At 39.5% G+C, this 17,645-nt stretch overlaps 2 protein-coding genes across 3 annotated transcripts in view; one reads left to right on the plus strand and one right to left on the minus strand.

The window, feature by feature from the left end:
• The window catches only part of prkci (protein kinase C, iota), a 32,316-nt gene extending 31,650 nt beyond the window's left edge, over positions 1 to 666 (minus strand). The window contains exon 1 of the mRNA XM_044368531.1: positions 314 to 666. Within this exon, the coding sequence (XP_044224466.1) occupies positions 314 to 396 (83 nt within the window). The 5' untranslated portion in view covers positions 397 to 666. The remainder of the gene's footprint in view (positions 1 to 313) is intronic.
• A 2,161-nt stretch (positions 667 to 2,827) lies between these two features.
• On the plus strand, positions 2,828 to 17,542 carry phc3 (polyhomeotic homolog 3 (Drosophila)). Of its 2 annotated transcripts, XM_044369475.1 has the most exons (15): positions 2,828 to 2,913; positions 4,215 to 4,427; positions 5,709 to 5,864; positions 6,007 to 6,087; positions 6,200 to 6,358; positions 6,508 to 6,597; positions 6,842 to 7,070; positions 7,969 to 8,603; positions 8,699 to 8,822; positions 8,925 to 9,202; positions 11,806 to 11,965; positions 12,042 to 12,153; positions 13,745 to 13,874; positions 15,659 to 15,920; positions 16,743 to 17,542. In XM_044369475.1, exons 2-15 carry the CDS (start codon positions 4,248 to 4,250, stop codon positions 16,895 to 16,897), a joined length of 2,751 nt encoding a protein of 916 aa, XP_044225410.1. In that variant the 5' UTR covers positions 2,828 to 2,913; positions 4,215 to 4,247; the 3' UTR covers positions 16,898 to 17,542. The 2 variants fall into 2 exon arrangements, with proteins under 2 accessions (XP_044225410.1, XP_044225411.1); XM_044369476.1 differs by lacking the exon at positions 6,508 to 6,597.
• The last annotated feature ends 103 nt before the right edge of the window (positions 17,543 to 17,645 follow it).

A 17,645-nucleotide genomic window follows, 5' to 3' on the forward strand; every position in this document is an offset into this window, starting at 1 on the left:
CTTTTAAACACGATCGACAGCTAATTCTGACCGATTTTACACCACTTGACAACTTCTCTGTCTAGCTGACACATTTATTAAACAGTGTGAACACGGAGAGCTTTCCTGCGGACCCGCCAACGCGTCTGGACAGTTTCACCTGTCTGACTGCCTTGTCAAGTTTACCTAAAGCTGGGTACCCAACATTAGCAAGCCGTTAGCTGAGCTAGCAACTGTTAGCCTTCTGGTTAGCTACATTTCCGAGTCTAAAACCGACACTAGCGGGCTTATTAACAACATACATGGCACGTTGAGAGAAACAGTGATTTCTTACCCTTTATAATACGCTTTCACCCGGACTTGGTGGGAATTCTCGCCGGGGTGGGACATGGTGCTGTCCCGCAACGTCGGCATCATAAGCTCAGCCGCGGTCAGTCCGACTCACCGATGCTTTCCTTCCTTCCTTCCTTCCTTCCTTCTTCGGCTCTCTAGTTGTGTACCACGCCCAAAATACTCTATTTTTGTAGTCCGTCGACACGGCGACTAAACAACGAGGCAAGTGATACTAAAAATGAAGAAATTACCGCTCTTTGAGCAAACAAAAATAATACGTAAAGTAAAGAAAAACTTGCGGGGTCCGCCAAACAACTCCCTACTGCAAAGGCCTAACGACGGACGAGTCCATTACCGGAATGCTTAGGGTGGCGCATAACTTAGCATCAAACAGAAATGTATAAATGTATCACGGTAAAATATCAATATTCACCGTTTCATGCATTTTTATAATTCGTATAAAACAGGATACCGTTGATAAAATCTACAAAAAGTTAAATATATCCTTTGTTTAAATTCCGGCTGTACCAACTCCAGCTTTTCGTGTGGGTAAAGTGCTGCATTCAGTTTCACAAACCTGAGCTCGGACATTGTAAAACCCCTGAAGATATATTGTGCATTCAAGTGCTTTGGTTCGGAAGTAATAACAAACCTGACCAGTAATAAAAGCAAAAACATGTGGGGTGTTTTTTTAATTATTATTAGTTTTAGAGATGGGAGAGCTAGTTTATGCTGCAGTACTACAATGACGAGAGAGAAACAACACGAAAAAACAAAAACAAACGTGGAACAGACATGTAAATGATGAAAGACAAGAAAGAAGGACCTTATTACCTTATTAATAGTTCATGCAGACAACAAAAATAGCATTTAAAAATAAATTTTATATCAATATTAATTTAACATAACATGAGTCTGAATTTGTGGATATAGGTTACAGCAACACACAATAAAATATATAAATATATCTGTATCACAGAAGTTATTGCTCTCATAGCCTCTAAATCTGGGTACCTTTCTATCCTGATTGGTATGTTTAAACTACGGACTGTTAATAATTTATAGCCTGTCTATGGTTTAAATATTTTTGCTGTGTGACACACATGTTTATCTGTAATTAAATATTTCCGGCTGCACTTGAATATGACACGAAGAGAGCGTCCCTCCTCCGTCTGGATGAAACTCCTGCAGGGAGCGATGACCAGTCCCGGGGAGGCTTGGCACGAAAAGTGCCCTTTGTGTTTACAGCATAGCCAACTTTTTTTTTTATTATACAGTGTTTTTATTTATTCTTTGTTTTTATTTATTTTTCAGATGCGTTTAAGGAGACACAGTGACAGAAACTCTTTCTTTTTCTTTCTTTTTCTTTCTTTTCTTTCTTTCTTTCTTTCACCTATAGTCTTCCATAATCAAGTATTTATTTAATATGCATCACTATAATACATCATTAGGCTGTGCATTATTTTATTTCTGAACATGAAGTTTGAAATTCAGAAACCAAAATGTAGGCTACTTAAAGTGTAGCTTCACATTAAACTGTCTACCCAACATTTAAAGGAAAAAATCCAACCAGATTAATCAGTTCAAAGCCTGTATTATTATACTTCCGCATCTCAGAGTTGTCATATCCCTTGGAAATCATTTTGGATTCGCAGATAATTTTTCATATTTGAGACAGACATTGTGTCTCTTTAAATAACAGTTACAAACTGATTAAAATCATTTATCAAGCCAGTGCCTGAGCTGAGATGTTTTCAAATAAAGTCAAACAAAAGTAATTTTATTCACTCTATCAAACATATGCTCCCACTTTCTTCTTGTCTTTTTTTAAAATCTTATACTGATCTCTCGATATAAATCTTATCATGTGGTATAGTTTTCCTTTATGTTATCCATCTATGAAAGGACTTTGTATCTGCAGAGTGAAACATAGTGCTGCTGAATATTTCAGACGTACACAGGAAATGCTGCTAGTTAGTGAGATTCAAGATCCAAGATGTTTATTGTCACTCCGGTTATACAAGTACAGTCGTGTGAAATACTTTAACTGGGAGGCTCCATTACAGAGAGACAGTAAATAAATAAATAAGACATATAAAGACAAAATCAAAGCACGAAGAGGTTGCATATACAATCACTGACAGTGACCTGAATGAGGTCAGGTTTGTGTCTTACATTTTTTGTTTGCAGTCTCGGGGATTTCCTTTCACACCTACATATTCTCTGTCCTCTTTTTTCGGGAATATTTACAACTTTACGTGAGAAACCGTCATAACAGAAGCTGTAGATGAGGTAACCAAAAACAAAAGCCAGGTAAAAACGTTTTTTTTGGGGCCGTCCTGCAACCCCGGGACTCTCCCTGCACTGAGCGCAGCTGACTTCTCCAGCTGTGGAAGGTCCTCCCGCACTGCGAGCGGTGCTGTGTCAAGGCTTTTTATAGCCATTGCCTCCTGTGTATCGACTGATTTTTTTTTTTTTTTTTTTTTTTTTTTACTATCTCCATTTTAGACAGTAACCTACTGACGCATCAGTAGGCTTCATGACTGGGACAGTGTGCCGGGGTATGGTCAGTTCCTGATGGCTCATGTCTATCAATACCAGGCAGGTAACGCCGATGAGAGATGAATGATTGTGCATGCAAACAGCGCAGCCTGAACGATGAGAGGCTGACAGACAGACAGACAGACAGACAGACTGGGAATGAAATCCACATTTGTTGAATGTTTTCCTCCGAAGGTTCCTAAATTAAGGGGCAGCCCATTTGAAAGCCAGGATTGATTTTTATGATCGTTCAGGGTTTATCGAAAATATCCTTGTTTTTAATTGGACACAACCGCCTCTGCAGCAAAAAGCAATTAATATTCAAGCTGCCATACGCGCATAAACCACCAATATTTGTCATAATGAAAGACTGGATCGATTTTTACCATTTAAAGGCTCTTTGGAATTATTAAATCCTTATTGATAAAATATTTTTTCCTCATATTCATCTGGATTTAATCCTAAACAGCATTTGAAAGAAAACCCCGGTCCAGCACAGGAGCACATCTGTCTGATATTTGTCTCTTTACAGATGTTTGACAGGCACAGTGTAACATTTACAACCATTGATTTAAAAAAGAAAAAATGTAATTTTACATCTGGGGCTCATAACGGAATTTTCACAAGTGTCTGTTTACTATTGACGACTTGTGGTGTGTTTACTTACATTTTCATTATTCAACTGCCTCAGACAAAGTTCACAACATTACTTATTTATAAAGAGTTACTGATGACGAAATAATGAAAGAAAGAAGTGCGTGGATTGTCTTCTTTATTTATGTCTTATACCGTATTTGGGTGTGTGTTTTATATTTATTTTAATTCATGCTCATTTTCTATTTCCTCCTTGGAATAACAAGTTTGAACTCAGTTGTAATGAATGTCACCAGGTTTTCTTTTAATAGACAAACATGTATTTTTTTCACCATAACAAACGATCCTGCAATTTGACTAGATAGGAATGTAGTGAAATCTGTCAAATTAGTCAAAACATTTTTTAACAAGATCAAAGAAGCAATCAATCATTCATGCCCGAAATAATATGAACGGTTTGTTTTCTCCAACCAAGAAATGTCCTCAAAGTTTTATGGGTTTATTCAAATATTTACAGGTAAATAATCTGATTTTTAGTACATAATAAAACCTCATGCCTGCTCAATAATATGAACTGTGTTTGTTTTGTTTCATATTAGAACAAAATCTATTAATTTGCCCATTTAAAGGTCCAGCTGGAGCTTTTCTAGACTGACTGAAATCTTGATAGAAACCAGCTGTAACCTTACAGACCCTGATTCAGTCAAAGATAGTGCTGATTTATTTAAAGACCTCCTGTTAATTAATGTCTTTTATAATCTCCACAGTTTTCCCGTTACTGAATCAGTGAGACCCGGGAGATGGATCGACAGAGCCCAGGAGACAAGCAGCAGTCGGAGACTAATAGGACTGTAGCGACCATCACCCCCACCACATCAGCTGCAGTCACCATGGCAACAGTCAGCTCCGGCAGCACCACGTGCACCCAGGCGCCCTCTACGTCGCTCAGCATCATCCCCCCCGACAGGCAGGCAGTCCAGGTGATAGACAGTACCCGGGACCTCTGCATGCATTATTTTCTTTAACAGGCAGGCAGTCCATGTGATAGACAGTACCCAGGACCTCTGCATGCATTATTTTATTTAACAGGCAGGCAGTCCATGTGATAGACAGTACCCAGGACCTCTGCATGCATTATTTTATTTAACAGGCAGGCAGTCCATGTGATAGACAATACCCAGGACCTCTGCATGCATTATTTTATTTAACAGGCAGGCAGTCCGGGTTATGGACAGTACCCAGAGCCTTTGTATGCATTATTTTATTTAACAGGCAGGTAGTCCAGGTGATAGACAGTACCCAGGACCTTTTGGATGCATTATTTTATTTAATAGGAAGGTACTGCTGATAATAGACAATACCGGGGACCTTTGCATGCATTATTTCATATAACAGGAAGGCAGTGCAGTTAATAGACAGTACCTGTACATCTGCAGATATTTCATTTAACAGGAAGGTATAGTCCAGGTAATAGACAGCACAGACTTCTTCATGAATTGCTTCCCTTGACTGGTGAGGTAATAGATTGCCCCATGAACTTCTAAGAGCATTGACTGACACATTCTGAAATAGTGGAATATTGCAATATGAAAAACAGGCAGTCCAGGAAATAGACAGTCCTCTGAACTTCTATGAGCATTGTTTTCAAATGTATTATGTATCATTCCAACAGAAGTTGTCTTTTATTTTAAAAATATGACTTCATACAAAAGAGTAACACAAGAGTGAAATCCAGTTACCAGTTTCGTTCTTTTACAAGAGCTTTAAATACCACAAGTCCTTGGAAATAAATCTGAAAACATTCACTCAGCAACATCAGATAATTACATTTATTTCCCAAAATTAAATAGAAAATGTTCTAAAATTTCCATTTGTGGGACATTCTGGTAGCTCAGAGGTTTAGCACGCCAAACCATGTGACAACAACTGTGGTTTGAGTTTAGTTTAACTTATTATCCTTTTGGAAATTCCATGTGTATCCATGGCGATTGTCAGATAAACAAAACATCAACAAAGGACATTACAGTTAAAGACAGACATCAAACAGCACAGCGCTCCATATCATGTACTATAATATCACAACATCACCAACAACCAAAACCAAGTACTACAAAATAATGACAACGCTCATATCACAATGTTTAGTATGTCAGGGAACCTTTGCTGCACGCCACCTCTCCGCTCTCTCCTCACTAATGTCATTTGTCATTATTTTCATTCCTTTGTAAAGAGCTTGATGTGTTTGTGATGTGATCCAACAGGTGATCCAGCACGCCATCCACAGACCTCAGAGCATGGCGGCGCAGTATCTCCATCAGATGTACGCAGCCCAGCAGCAGCACCTCATGCTGCAGACGGCAGCCCTGCAGCAGCACCAGCACACACCACATCTGCAGAGTCTGGCCACCATACAGCAGGTCAGATGGCATGTGTGTGTGTGTGTGTGCGTGTGTCATGTGGTAGTGCACGCATGACGAGACATTTTAACATGAATGACAGAGTATGTGTGAGAGAGAGAGGAGGCGAGGAGGGGTGTAATGTGTTTCCAATGTTTCCCAGGCTTCAGTCTGTCAGAGGCAGTCACCTTCTTCATCCAGTGGCAGTTTGGTTCATCCTCCTTCTGGTGTTTCCCAAAACTCTGTGAGTGTTCTTGTCACCAACTCGCATCAATCCGACGCACTCAGAGCATAAATATCAACCTCAGCATCTTTCTTTTTTTTACACTCTCTTCATCTTGCCACCCTGAATCCAGATCACTTTACCAGCATCTCCAGTAACAGCCCAGCTGATTGGCCGCACCCAGGCATCCAACTCCACTGCTGCTGCGACCACCATATCCCAGCAGGCAATGCTCCTGGGGAACAGACCGGCCAACTGTAATCAAGCTCAGATGTACCTTCGCACTCAGATGGTACAAACTTTCATATTTACAATTACTTTTTTACTGCATGTGTGTCTTTTTTTTCCTGATGACACGCCATTCCCTGCTTCCTAAACAACTCGCCACCTGTCTCTCTCTCTCTTCTCTCTCTTCTCTGCTTTCTGCTTTTCTTCCATCAGCTCATTCTAACTCCCGCAGCCACTGTGGCTGCAGTTCAATCAGACCTCCCTGCTGTCACCTCCTGCTCCTCTTTACCTACCTCCTCTCAGGTACAAACTTTTCCAGGCATGATAATAATCCATGCATGCCAGGAGCCTGCAGTATTACATGCTTCAGTCGTAGAGATATGTGATAAATATAGAAGTGAGAGGTAAAATGAGATCAGGTTTTTGCATATAAATCGAACCATTAACACAATTGCATGAATGGATTAAGGATATGATAGAGAGGGGCTGTTAAATTTCACAACCCTTAATAAACAGTGTGAGTGACTTTCTTTTTGCGTATATGCAGGTGCAGAATCTGGCTCTGCGTGCACATTTGCCTGGAGCTCTGGCCACAGCCCACAGTGTCATCTTAAAGCCATCCGCCCAGTCACAAGCTCAAACTCTGGCTCCGACCGCGTCTCTGTCCAAGACGTCAATCTGTGCGCTGAAGGCCAACCACCTGACTGACTCCTCGACAGAAACAGGGCCGACCGATATCACTCGGCTGGCCTCTGGAACCCAGATTATAGCCCCAGGTGAGTTACTGTGTTCAAATACTGGTGTTTAAAGGGTATTTCACTTGAAATCCCATGTATTTTAAGATTTTAAGATAATTTTACATTTAAAAGTGAGACACATGTTCGTTTGTTATATATTACTGCTGGTAGGTGTTCTCTGTTGATATGTCATCTCCGACAGCAGCGTGCTACCTTCCAGATCATCTTTCAGCTCTTACAAAGTAAATGCTTCCATTGACTTTAAATAAAAATAGATATTTTACAGACAAATTTGGCATGAACATCAAGACAAACTATTCCTTTTATGGCCTAATGCAAAATATAAATCTTTGAGCTGCATGTTATCCAGAATATGTTGGCTTTATTATTACATTTTCTTTAATAATGCTTCACAAAGTATGGCCAATAATTTTTTGCCAGGTTAGTTTGTTTTTAGAACTTTAATTGAGAGTACAGACAGTCTGTGACTCCCACACGTTGGTTAATATTTTGCTGTTTTATATGCGTGAAAGAGGGAAATATCAAGTTATAAACAAAGGTGTGTATGAATCATATGAATATATTAAAAAGAATGTATAAATGTAACTTATTATTATTATTATCTGCACATTTCTAGACTTAAATATGTATATATTTTGATCCACCTGACAAACAATTCATTAAACCCACCTAGTTTGTATCCAGACTCATAATACATTTGAACATATAAAGCACATTATTACACAAGACCATCTTTCTAAATTAGTATCCATCTTAAGTTGCATGCTAGCTGTAATATTCTCTGTGATATTTACCTTTTTCAGCCTTTCGTTCCACAGGCCTTTTTCACAGCAGACATTTTTACTTATGATACTTGTTTTGTGTCGCTGGTTAGTTTTTGCTCCTCATGTCTTTCTACACACCGCCCTCCCTGCAGCCTACTCTCCGGTGCAGACCCACGCTCTCGTCAAGCAGCAGCTGTCCTGTCCACCAGGTCAGCGAGTGGCTCATCACCAGCTCATCCTCCAGCAGGCCACAGCAGCCGCTCCCAACCACAGACAGCTCCAGCCCATCGCCCTCAGAGTGGCGCCCCAAGAGACCAACTCCAACACTCTTCCTCTTTCGGTGAAAAGACTGACCAGCGCCCAGCCACACACACCCAGCAGTGACCCCCAAACCTCGTCCTCTTCTTCTTCTCCCTCTGTCACCAGCGTGTTTGCATCATCAGCTCAGATTTCACTCCCAGCTGCCACCGTTCAGCCTCAGCCTCCTCCTCTGGTGGCTGCTCCCCAGCGTCGGACCTCATTCCCACAAGTGCAGAACCAGCCTCCGCCTCCCCCTCCGCCTCTGGTTCTGCCCAGGCTGCCCCAGAACCCTCCAGCCTCCCTCCAGAGGCTGTCCCTGCATTCAGTCCAGGCTTTGGCCGTCCAGTCGGGCCAGGTGCTGCTGACGGAGCGGGAGCTGCCTGTAGCAGAGGCCCTGGTGCAGATGCCTTACCAGAACCTCCCCCCTCCTCAGACAGTGGCTGTTGATCTGAAAGTGCATCCAGTGAGGCGTAACGAAACATCATCAGTAAGTCGCCATGTGCTCCAGTAAAGCTTTATGAGCATAGCTTTATTTTAGTATGTGTTGGTTTGATGGAGGGTTTGTTGTGGTCTGAATTTCAGTCGGGGAACACATGCAGAGTGAATGGACTGAGCTCAGAGGAGAGAAAAGAGGAACGTTCTCCAAGTCCACACAAAGACAAGACCCCTGCACCTCTCATTGTGTCTCCTAAGCAGAACGGTGCAGGTGAAATATGATACTAATAGAATAAAATAGAAAAGAATACATTGCAGCCCTTTCTAACTCTACGCACTCTCCTCATTTTTTATGCCTCCTATTGTCCCACAGTGATGAGTTCATCCTCCGTCTTGTCCAGCCACTCAGCGGTCAGGTCACCGCAGGTGGAAGCGCCCTCCCAGCTCACCACCAGCAGTGGCAGCAACAGCAGCAACCCTCCGCCTCCTCCTCTACCTCCTGCCATCCTGCCAGCTGCGGTAAGAGGCCCCAGCCAGCCCCCCTCCACCCCAGCCAGCCTCCCAGGGAGCCCTGACAGGATACTTACAACCCAGATCCTTACGCACCTCGTTGAGGGATTCATCATCCAAGAGGGCCTGGAGCCGTTCCCGGTACGTCAACTGGAGGTGCGACAGTAGCAGTCTCTCAGGGCACCAGTGAACGTCAGACAAAGGCGGACATCATGCAGGATGCCAACCTACTCATCAGGAGCGATACAGCGCTTCCTATCCACAGCATCCCACAAGATTATGTTATAATATATATTATTTTATTATGTTTTAAAACTTATATGGCAAACATTAGCAAAAAGTTGAGTATTTACACATCAGTCAGACATTAGCTTTCATTTGGAGTTGTGTTTGTGTCCAATATTCACTCTCCTTTAAGCTCTGTTTTTGGTCTCCACCAACTCCTGAGGAAAATATCTGACTCTTCAGCTGCTAAATGCTTCACTATGTTTGCCAGCTAGTTGCTAACTTTGTCTGTCTGCGATTTGGTGCTGGGCAGGTTGTTTATAGTGAATTTGTCAGAGCTTTTTCACTGAAAACAATTGGATCTGTTGCTGGAAACAACGCTGATGAGACTGAACCAAAACAGTAAAGTTACAGGCAATGAAACAAAAACAATAAGCTGAAAGACACTAAAACTCCCTGTCAAGCTGAGGAGAGCTGCAGAGTCTGATTGATAACTTACATACATATTAGTATAAAAATATTGATTAGAGCAGCTTTACTGTCTAATTTTGGTTAGAGATTGATCAGAATAAAAGAACAGGGATTTTTTAGTATCCTTACTTTGTCATCCTCTACAAGTTTGGCTGAGATACCAATTCTAGTCCATCAACTCTTCCCCAATTTGCCATATTTTATTCTTCTGTATCTCATTTAGTCCAATCACCGACTGTAGCCTCAGTGTACTTATCACTTCCTCTTGACTGGAAAAAATTACCTTTATTATTCTGATGTATTTACTACAGCCTACATTTAAAATCTGAAACTGAACTTTCCTCTGTGGGTTGTTGCAAGTCATTCTGTAAATCTGGGGAAATCACTACGTAGATATACACCAAACTCCTTACAACACATCACCACAAAATATTAGCTGGGGCGTGTTTAGTATCACAGATATAAGATAAAAAACAATATAGTAAATAATAAATAATAATAATAAATAATAATAACTTTATTTGTATAGCACCTTTCATACAAAATGCAGCTCAAAGTGCCATACATTACAGAGATAAAAAGCAAAAGACAGACATTAAGTACAACAGAAAACATACGTAGATTAAAAGGAGGCAGACAAGAAAAACAGTGATTGAAGAAAGCTGAATTTTCTTTTGGATAGGGTTATGGGTATCTACCAAGTCTGCAGTAGAAGATCTAAAGGCTCATGAAGGAACATAAAGCAACAGGGAGTCTGTGATGAAGGTCGGCCCTAAGCCATTGAGAGATTTATAAACAAGTTGAAGGACTTTAAAATCGATTTTGGAAGACACAGAGCTAGTGTAGTCAAGCCAAGACTGGAGTGATGTGTTCTCTCTTTTTTGTTTTTGTTAGCAGTCTAGCCGCAGAGTTCTGAATAAGCTGTAATCTGTCAATGGACTTTCTAGGAAGACCCATGAAAAGTGCATTGCAGTAGTCCAACCTACTTGAGATAAAAGCATGAATTAGTCTTTCGGCATCTTGCTGAGTTAGGAATGGTCGAACTTTGGCAATATTTCTGAGATGAAAGAATGCTGTTTTGGTCACTTTGTTTAAATGGGACTTAAAGCTCAAATCAAAGCCTAAATTGACTGTTAGGTTTGTTAACTCTTGTTTGATCGAGGGAGTCAGGTTGCCAGGTCTTTTAAAGCGCTGATCTCTTTTTGCTTTGGGGCCAATTAATAAAATTTCTGTCTTCTCCTCATTTAATTAAAAATATATTATTCATCCATTTATTGATTGCAGACAGATGGGCAGTCAGGTAGTTTAAAGCATCTGGATCACTTGGTTCAACAGATATGTGTATAATTGTGTATCGTCAGCATAGCTGTAAAAGCTAACATTGTGCTCTTAATGACATCACCTGGTGGAAGCATATATAATGAGAATAGCAAAGGCCTGATGCAGCTCCATCGCTCAGCAAGGGAAGAGGTTATGTCATAATTCTCTAAAACATGTTCTCCAAGACTAATGAAAAATATCTTTGCTGTAATGTTTGTCCGGAACCGGTTTAAAACATATTCTGAGAGGCCAACCCAGCTCACAAGGCGATTTATGAGGATTTCATGGTCGATAGTAAAAACACGACATATATTACAATAATAATAATAATATCTTTTTTTCTTTCATCATCAGTACCTGTTTGTACATTTTGACCAAATATTAGTAGGTGCACCTCCTCTCAAGGTCTGACAGACCAAGAACCAGCCGCTATGTGATAAATATAATAAATTATCATTATCATTTTCTATTTTTCTATTATTCAGTGCTATTATTTATCTAATTGTGGTCATTTTACATCATTGTCGTCTTTAGTTTTATTGTATGTAAAGCACTCTGTAAACATTGTTTTAAGAATTATTATTATTATTATTATTATTATTATTATTATTATTATTATTATTATTATTATTATTATTATTATTATTATTATTATTATTATTATTATTATTATTATACAGTATTTATTCATCAGTATGTAAAGTTTGGCGGTTCACTTGTCTATGCAGGTGGGCCCTTCTTCACTGTTAGCAGACCAGCAGGCCTCACTTCCCGAGTCCCAGGAGATACAGACCAATGGGGACGCAGCAGCAGAGGACAGTCCTCTGGATGCTGACCAGTCAGATTCCACCGACTCTGAGATGGAGAACAATGGTCCTGCAGCAGATGGTGAGGTCCCTGTGACTGTGTGTGTGTGTGTGTGTGTACACATGTGTGACTAACAGCTGGTCCTGTGACATTGCAGCGTTGGGGGAGAGCACGTCAGGTGTGCTGCAGTGCGAGTTCTGTGGGAGCAGAGGTTACGCTCACACGTTTCTACGATCCAAACGATTCTGCTCTATGACGTGCGTCAGAAGGTAAATAAATTGCTCACTAATCCAGCTTTGATGAACATATTTCTGGTTCTCAGAAGGTTTACAGATAACATCAAGCATCAGTCTTTGTTCTCTGAAATAATGTACAGGGTACAATCTCTATACAACTACATTATAGATAACATCATATTTTAATTGATGCAAACGTATCGGTTATTTTTCTTGATATTGAAACCTGCAGCCTCACTGTTTTACAATTTAAGGAGAAAAGACTGTTATTCTGATCTACTTACAAGTATTTAATCCTGCAGTACTGTTGTTTCAGTGTTTATTTGATGTTCAAGGATAAGGCTGGCAATGTTCTATAGTTTTTATCTTCAACAAGACTAAAACCAAAAACTGATATTGACTGAGTGATACAGACACAGTAGGGAAGTATTGATAGGCTAACATATTGTTGATTTTGGTCTTTTGATGAGCAGAAAAATATAGAATAACACCAGAACATCCTTTAAAACAAGGTCAAGAATATATTACAAGGTGTTGTTAACATCAGACTTAAAATTACATAACAACATAACGATCAATTGCACAGCTCAGTACCGAACTTAAGTCCTCAAAAAGGCATGAATAATTATCAAAGACCGCACAAATGTATTTTATGACTACTTGAAGCTAATGACATCAGGGATTTGGTTTTATTTCAGCAGCCATTAAACTTTTGAACAGTCGCAGATGCTCACAGTTTAACTTGTGTATAGATTTATAAACATGTTTTGCATTGTTTTTTACATAATGTGCCTTTGTGATGTCAGGCAGTAACATATTGACCATTGCCATTATAATTTTTTTAATTACATTATCATAATTAAAATGTTTTGATTGTTTTATATGTGAATGAACTGCTTGTGTGTATTTGTGTTTGCATATTCGCTTTACTCAAATTGTTCCTTTAAGGATAAATTAATTAATTTTGAATTGAATCGAACTGATTTTCTAACAAATGTTGGATCAATGTCATGTAAAAACACAACTCTGATGCTGCCTTACAGGTATTTCAGGGAGGTTTCTATGTAAGTTTGTCACTTTGGTTTCGATACACCTCACTGTCTTGGAAAGTACGGGGAAAGAATGAGTAACTCTCTGATTCCCCCTGATCAACACACATTACTGTAAAGTACGGAGGAGCTGCTTACATCAAAACACTGGTTGTTACCAAATGCAGAGTGAAAAAGAACTAAAGATGAAGATTATGTTTAGTTTCCCTGCCACACAAGTAAACTAAAATGCTGTCTGTTTCTGTGGTGGTGAGACACGTCATCTGACATCTGGATTCCATCGAGCTACATTTGGTTTATAAGAAAAAGTCTCAAGCGTATAATCACTCCCAGGTTTCTCTCTGCGCCTCCATGCAGGCATCAGACAGGACAGCTTTAAGCCCAGATGCAGACTGTCAGAGCCCAATATGAAATGGCAAATATCTGTCTGCACTTATAAATCTCCGAGGGCGTTTTTCGGGCTTCAAGATTGATATGGTGACTGCGATATCAACACGATACGCATTTGATCGTCCGCGTTGGAGGAAATGTAGTGTATGAAGCTGATCTGATAGTTTGTGATCCTCTCTGTTTAGGTTCAGTGTGAGCTGCACTAAACGTATCACCATGCTGAGAGCAGGTCGCTGGGGTCACAGGCCCACGGGCAGGAGAGGACGACCTCCCAGCAGAGTCAACGGAGCCTCCAGAGAGCATTTTCTGAGACAGGTCAGTTAGCATCACTGACCTGATGCATGTAGGAAAATACACAAGTGCTGCAGGGTTTAAAAGCTGCTCTCTGGGGAAAAAACTATGATTGACAGTAACTTCAAATGTAGCATTGTGTGAACTGTGGAGGAGACTCTTCGCTCAGGAGGAAATTTTCAAAGTTGTACATAACAGCATAGTGTTTCAGAGAGACAAGAGACCTCAGGTTCTCATTTTCTAATGTCTATAAGACTTTATAACAACTCAACAGACAACAATAAGACAACTGTTTCAAAGTTTTTAATCTTTTTCCAGCTTTATTGATCTGCTGCACAATAATGTTTAAGAATGTATTCATATCTACAGAGGGATGCAGAGGTATTATAGAATACTACTATACTACTACTAGACATAAAGTATTTATATGGCACAGTGAAACAATAAAATATAATAAGATAAATAAGATAATGAGATAACAAGAGGGGAAAATAAGAATAGAGTACAGAATAAAACAATAAAGAAACATATTAAAATAAAACACAGCAGGTATGAAGTAGGTTAAAATGGCAAAAGGTATAAAAGTTACAGACTTGTAAAACTGGAAAAATGGGTAAGTCTTATGAAATAATTTTAAAAAACACTACAAATTTTGCTAAGTTGCTTAATAAATTAAAAAAAGAATAAATGTTCGAGTCGCACAAATCACATTCTGTCAAAATGTAATCAGTTCAATTAATTAATTAGGTTTAATTAAAATATGTTTTTGAAGGCTGATGTTGATTCATTTCCAAATATAATTGCTAATTTTCATGAGGATTGACCTCATAATTACGATAATTTAATGTTTGTAATGTCATTTTTTCTAAGGTGGAAAAGCCTTTAAAGGGACAGTTCACTCCAAAATCAAAAATACATATTTTTCTTCTTACTTGTACTGCTTTTTATCCATCTAGATTGTTTTGGTGTGAGTTGCCAAGTTTTGGAGATATTGACCATCTGCCTTCTCTTAAATACAGTGGAACTGGATGCCAGTGAACTACACCGCTAACCATCTACTCATGGTAGTTCAGTAGAAAGAAAATAGTTCCTACATCAAACTGTTCACAACAAGGTTTAACTTGAGTAACCAGGTCGTGATTTCTGGAAAGAGACGTTACTGTAGAGTTTTTCAAATGTATTTTTTTGTCGCTTTGAGCACCACAAGCCGAGTGTCCTCTCGTGTTCCACTGTTTTTGAGAAGGCAGACGTCACTATGGCCGATATCTCCGAAACTCGGCAACTCACACCAGAACAATCTAAATGTATAAATAGCACTACTGGGAAGAGGAAAAATATATATTTTTGATTTGATTTAAATGCGAAAACAATGTGTTAATATGCTTCATAATTATTTTAATTTACTGCTTCTGTTTTTTGTTTTTTTCTCACTTTTAGTGTGATGTTCTTAAAAGACCAGCTGGGGTTTTTAAACTCACCAGCGCAATCCATTTTTAATCTGTTAATGTTTTACTGTTTTGCTACTTGTGCAAATAAATAAACTAATTAAACTAAATTCAGGGTTTGCAGCTCTATAAGCCACCGTTACCCACCATGCAACATAGAGAAAATCTTGTGATGCATTATTTCTTAAAAATGATAAACCAATTACATCAATTGTGGAACAAAATACAGTCTGGTGAAGCTTTAAACAGGTAAGAACCCAAATATTATCTGATATTTTTTTTATTATTATTATTTTCTTGACTTTTCAACAGTCTTAGCTTAAAAACTGAAGATATCTCTCTGATTGTCTTTGTGCTCTGCAGGCTAACGGGTCATTTGGCGCAGAGGAGATCCAGCAAAGCTCACTGAGAGAGGACGAGGAAGAGGAGGAGGAGGAGGAGGATGAACCTCCCGTTCCCATGACGACCAGGCTCAGGAAGCAGGCTGAGAGAGAGCGCGAGAGGGAGAGAGAGCATGAGCAGAGGATGACCGAAACAATCAGCGTTTCTGATGGAGAGGAAGATGTCGGCTGTCCATCCCAGTGGAACGTGGAACAAGTGTTTTCTTACATCAACTCCCTGCCAGGTACGAGTGCGACGTCTTTAGAGCCTTTGGTACCTTTTAGTAACTTTCATCTCTAAGATTAGAAGATATATTGTGCATCAGAATATGAAATTAACTCAGGCTCAGGGCAAATATGCAGCTGAGAAGTTGCAGAAGGTTCTTGTTTGGTTATAAAATTCACAAAAAAGTGTGAGTACATGTGGAAAAATGACCTCTGAGGTAAAACAGGCAGCTGTATGAGAGTTTTTACAATAAAGTGTTCGTCTAGAGTTCTTTTAGTAATCAGTCAGTTCCCAGTACTGTTATAACTCTCAGTTTATTTCCTGTTACCTTCTAGGAAAAAAATATAAAACTGCAGCTCTTAAAGATTTTCCAGTCACAGTTTTGCAAACCCCAGTTAATGATGTAATGTGATGGTAAAAATACATTTTTTACATATTTTGTGTGTCTGTGAAAATACATATTAGTTGATTTTCAGCATGAAAACCAACAACAATTTCCTGCTTGTCATAAGCTCCACATTTTTTGCCAAATCTTGGTACAGCAGCTCAAATGCACTTTCTTACTTTTAACCTCTCACATCTGATCAAACACTAAATAAAACATTACCTCTTAGGTCATTTCTTTTGTTTGAATGTCTGTAGGTGGCGCACTTTCCTCCTTTTCCTCTGTTGAGCCATTGTGGCGTTCACTGCTAAAACAAACTTAGTTAGTTATACAGTATATGTTGTTGTATGAACTTTATACATGTATAAAAAGTGATACGGTCAATCTTACAAATATCAGCACACTAAATACTCTGATTTGGCAGAAACATTTCAGTCTCCTCTCTCTTCTCCTCAGGCGGTCAGGACGTAGCCGAGGAGTTTCGCTCGCAGGAAATAGACGGACAGGCTCTGCTCCTCCTCACAGAGGACCACCTGGTCAGCACCATGAACCTTAAACTGGGACCTGCATTGAAACTCTGTGCCCACATTAACTCTCTGAAGGACGCATGAACTACTGAAACTCATACTTTCTGTTGATCTGGACGAACAGATGAAGAAAAACAGAACAAACAGACACGTTTGACTCTCCGCTTGTGCAGAGACGATGAGGAAGCACTGCTCATCTTTTAGTCTAAATAATGTGATGTCAGTGTTCTGTTAGGGTTTGTCCTTGGACCTACGCGGAGTGGAGCACGTCGAGCTGAAATCATGAATGCACAGACTGCAGTCGCTGCCAAAACCACTGCCAAGGATTTCACTCCCGACACCTCCAGCTGTTCCAGATGTTGCGTTTATCGCACAGAAGGAGCTTTCAGAGTGAAGTTCGCAAACTCCTACAGCAGATTTGAGCACAAAGATGAGCAGTTCTTTCAGTCATACCATCGTAGTGATTGTAGCAGTTTCGCTCCGGTTATCCATTTGTTTCAAAATGGTTTTTGAGAATTCTTTGTATCATTTGTAAACAAAGAGAACAACTTAACATTTACATTATTACACATAAAGGATGCTGTACAGTCCCAAAGTTTACAGATGATTTCCTATTATCTACGGGGTGGAGTTTGATACACATATCATCAGTAAACAAACAGTTGTAATGAATTATAAAAGCTTACTGATTACAAGGTTATTTATTATTTATTATTACCATAATTAATATACAAATAAAAGCATTAAAATGTTGTGTGCTATTGTGTGGGAGGTTTTTTTTTCCATTTGAGTAAAGAAAAAACACTTTATTGAGTTAAATGGCAGGATTTAC

This window comes from Thunnus albacares, chromosome 12 (assembly GCF_914725855.1).
Source record: "Thunnus albacares chromosome 12, fThuAlb1.1, whole genome shotgun sequence".
Taxonomy (NCBI): Eukaryota; Metazoa; Chordata; class Actinopteri; order Scombriformes; family Scombridae; genus Thunnus; species Thunnus albacares.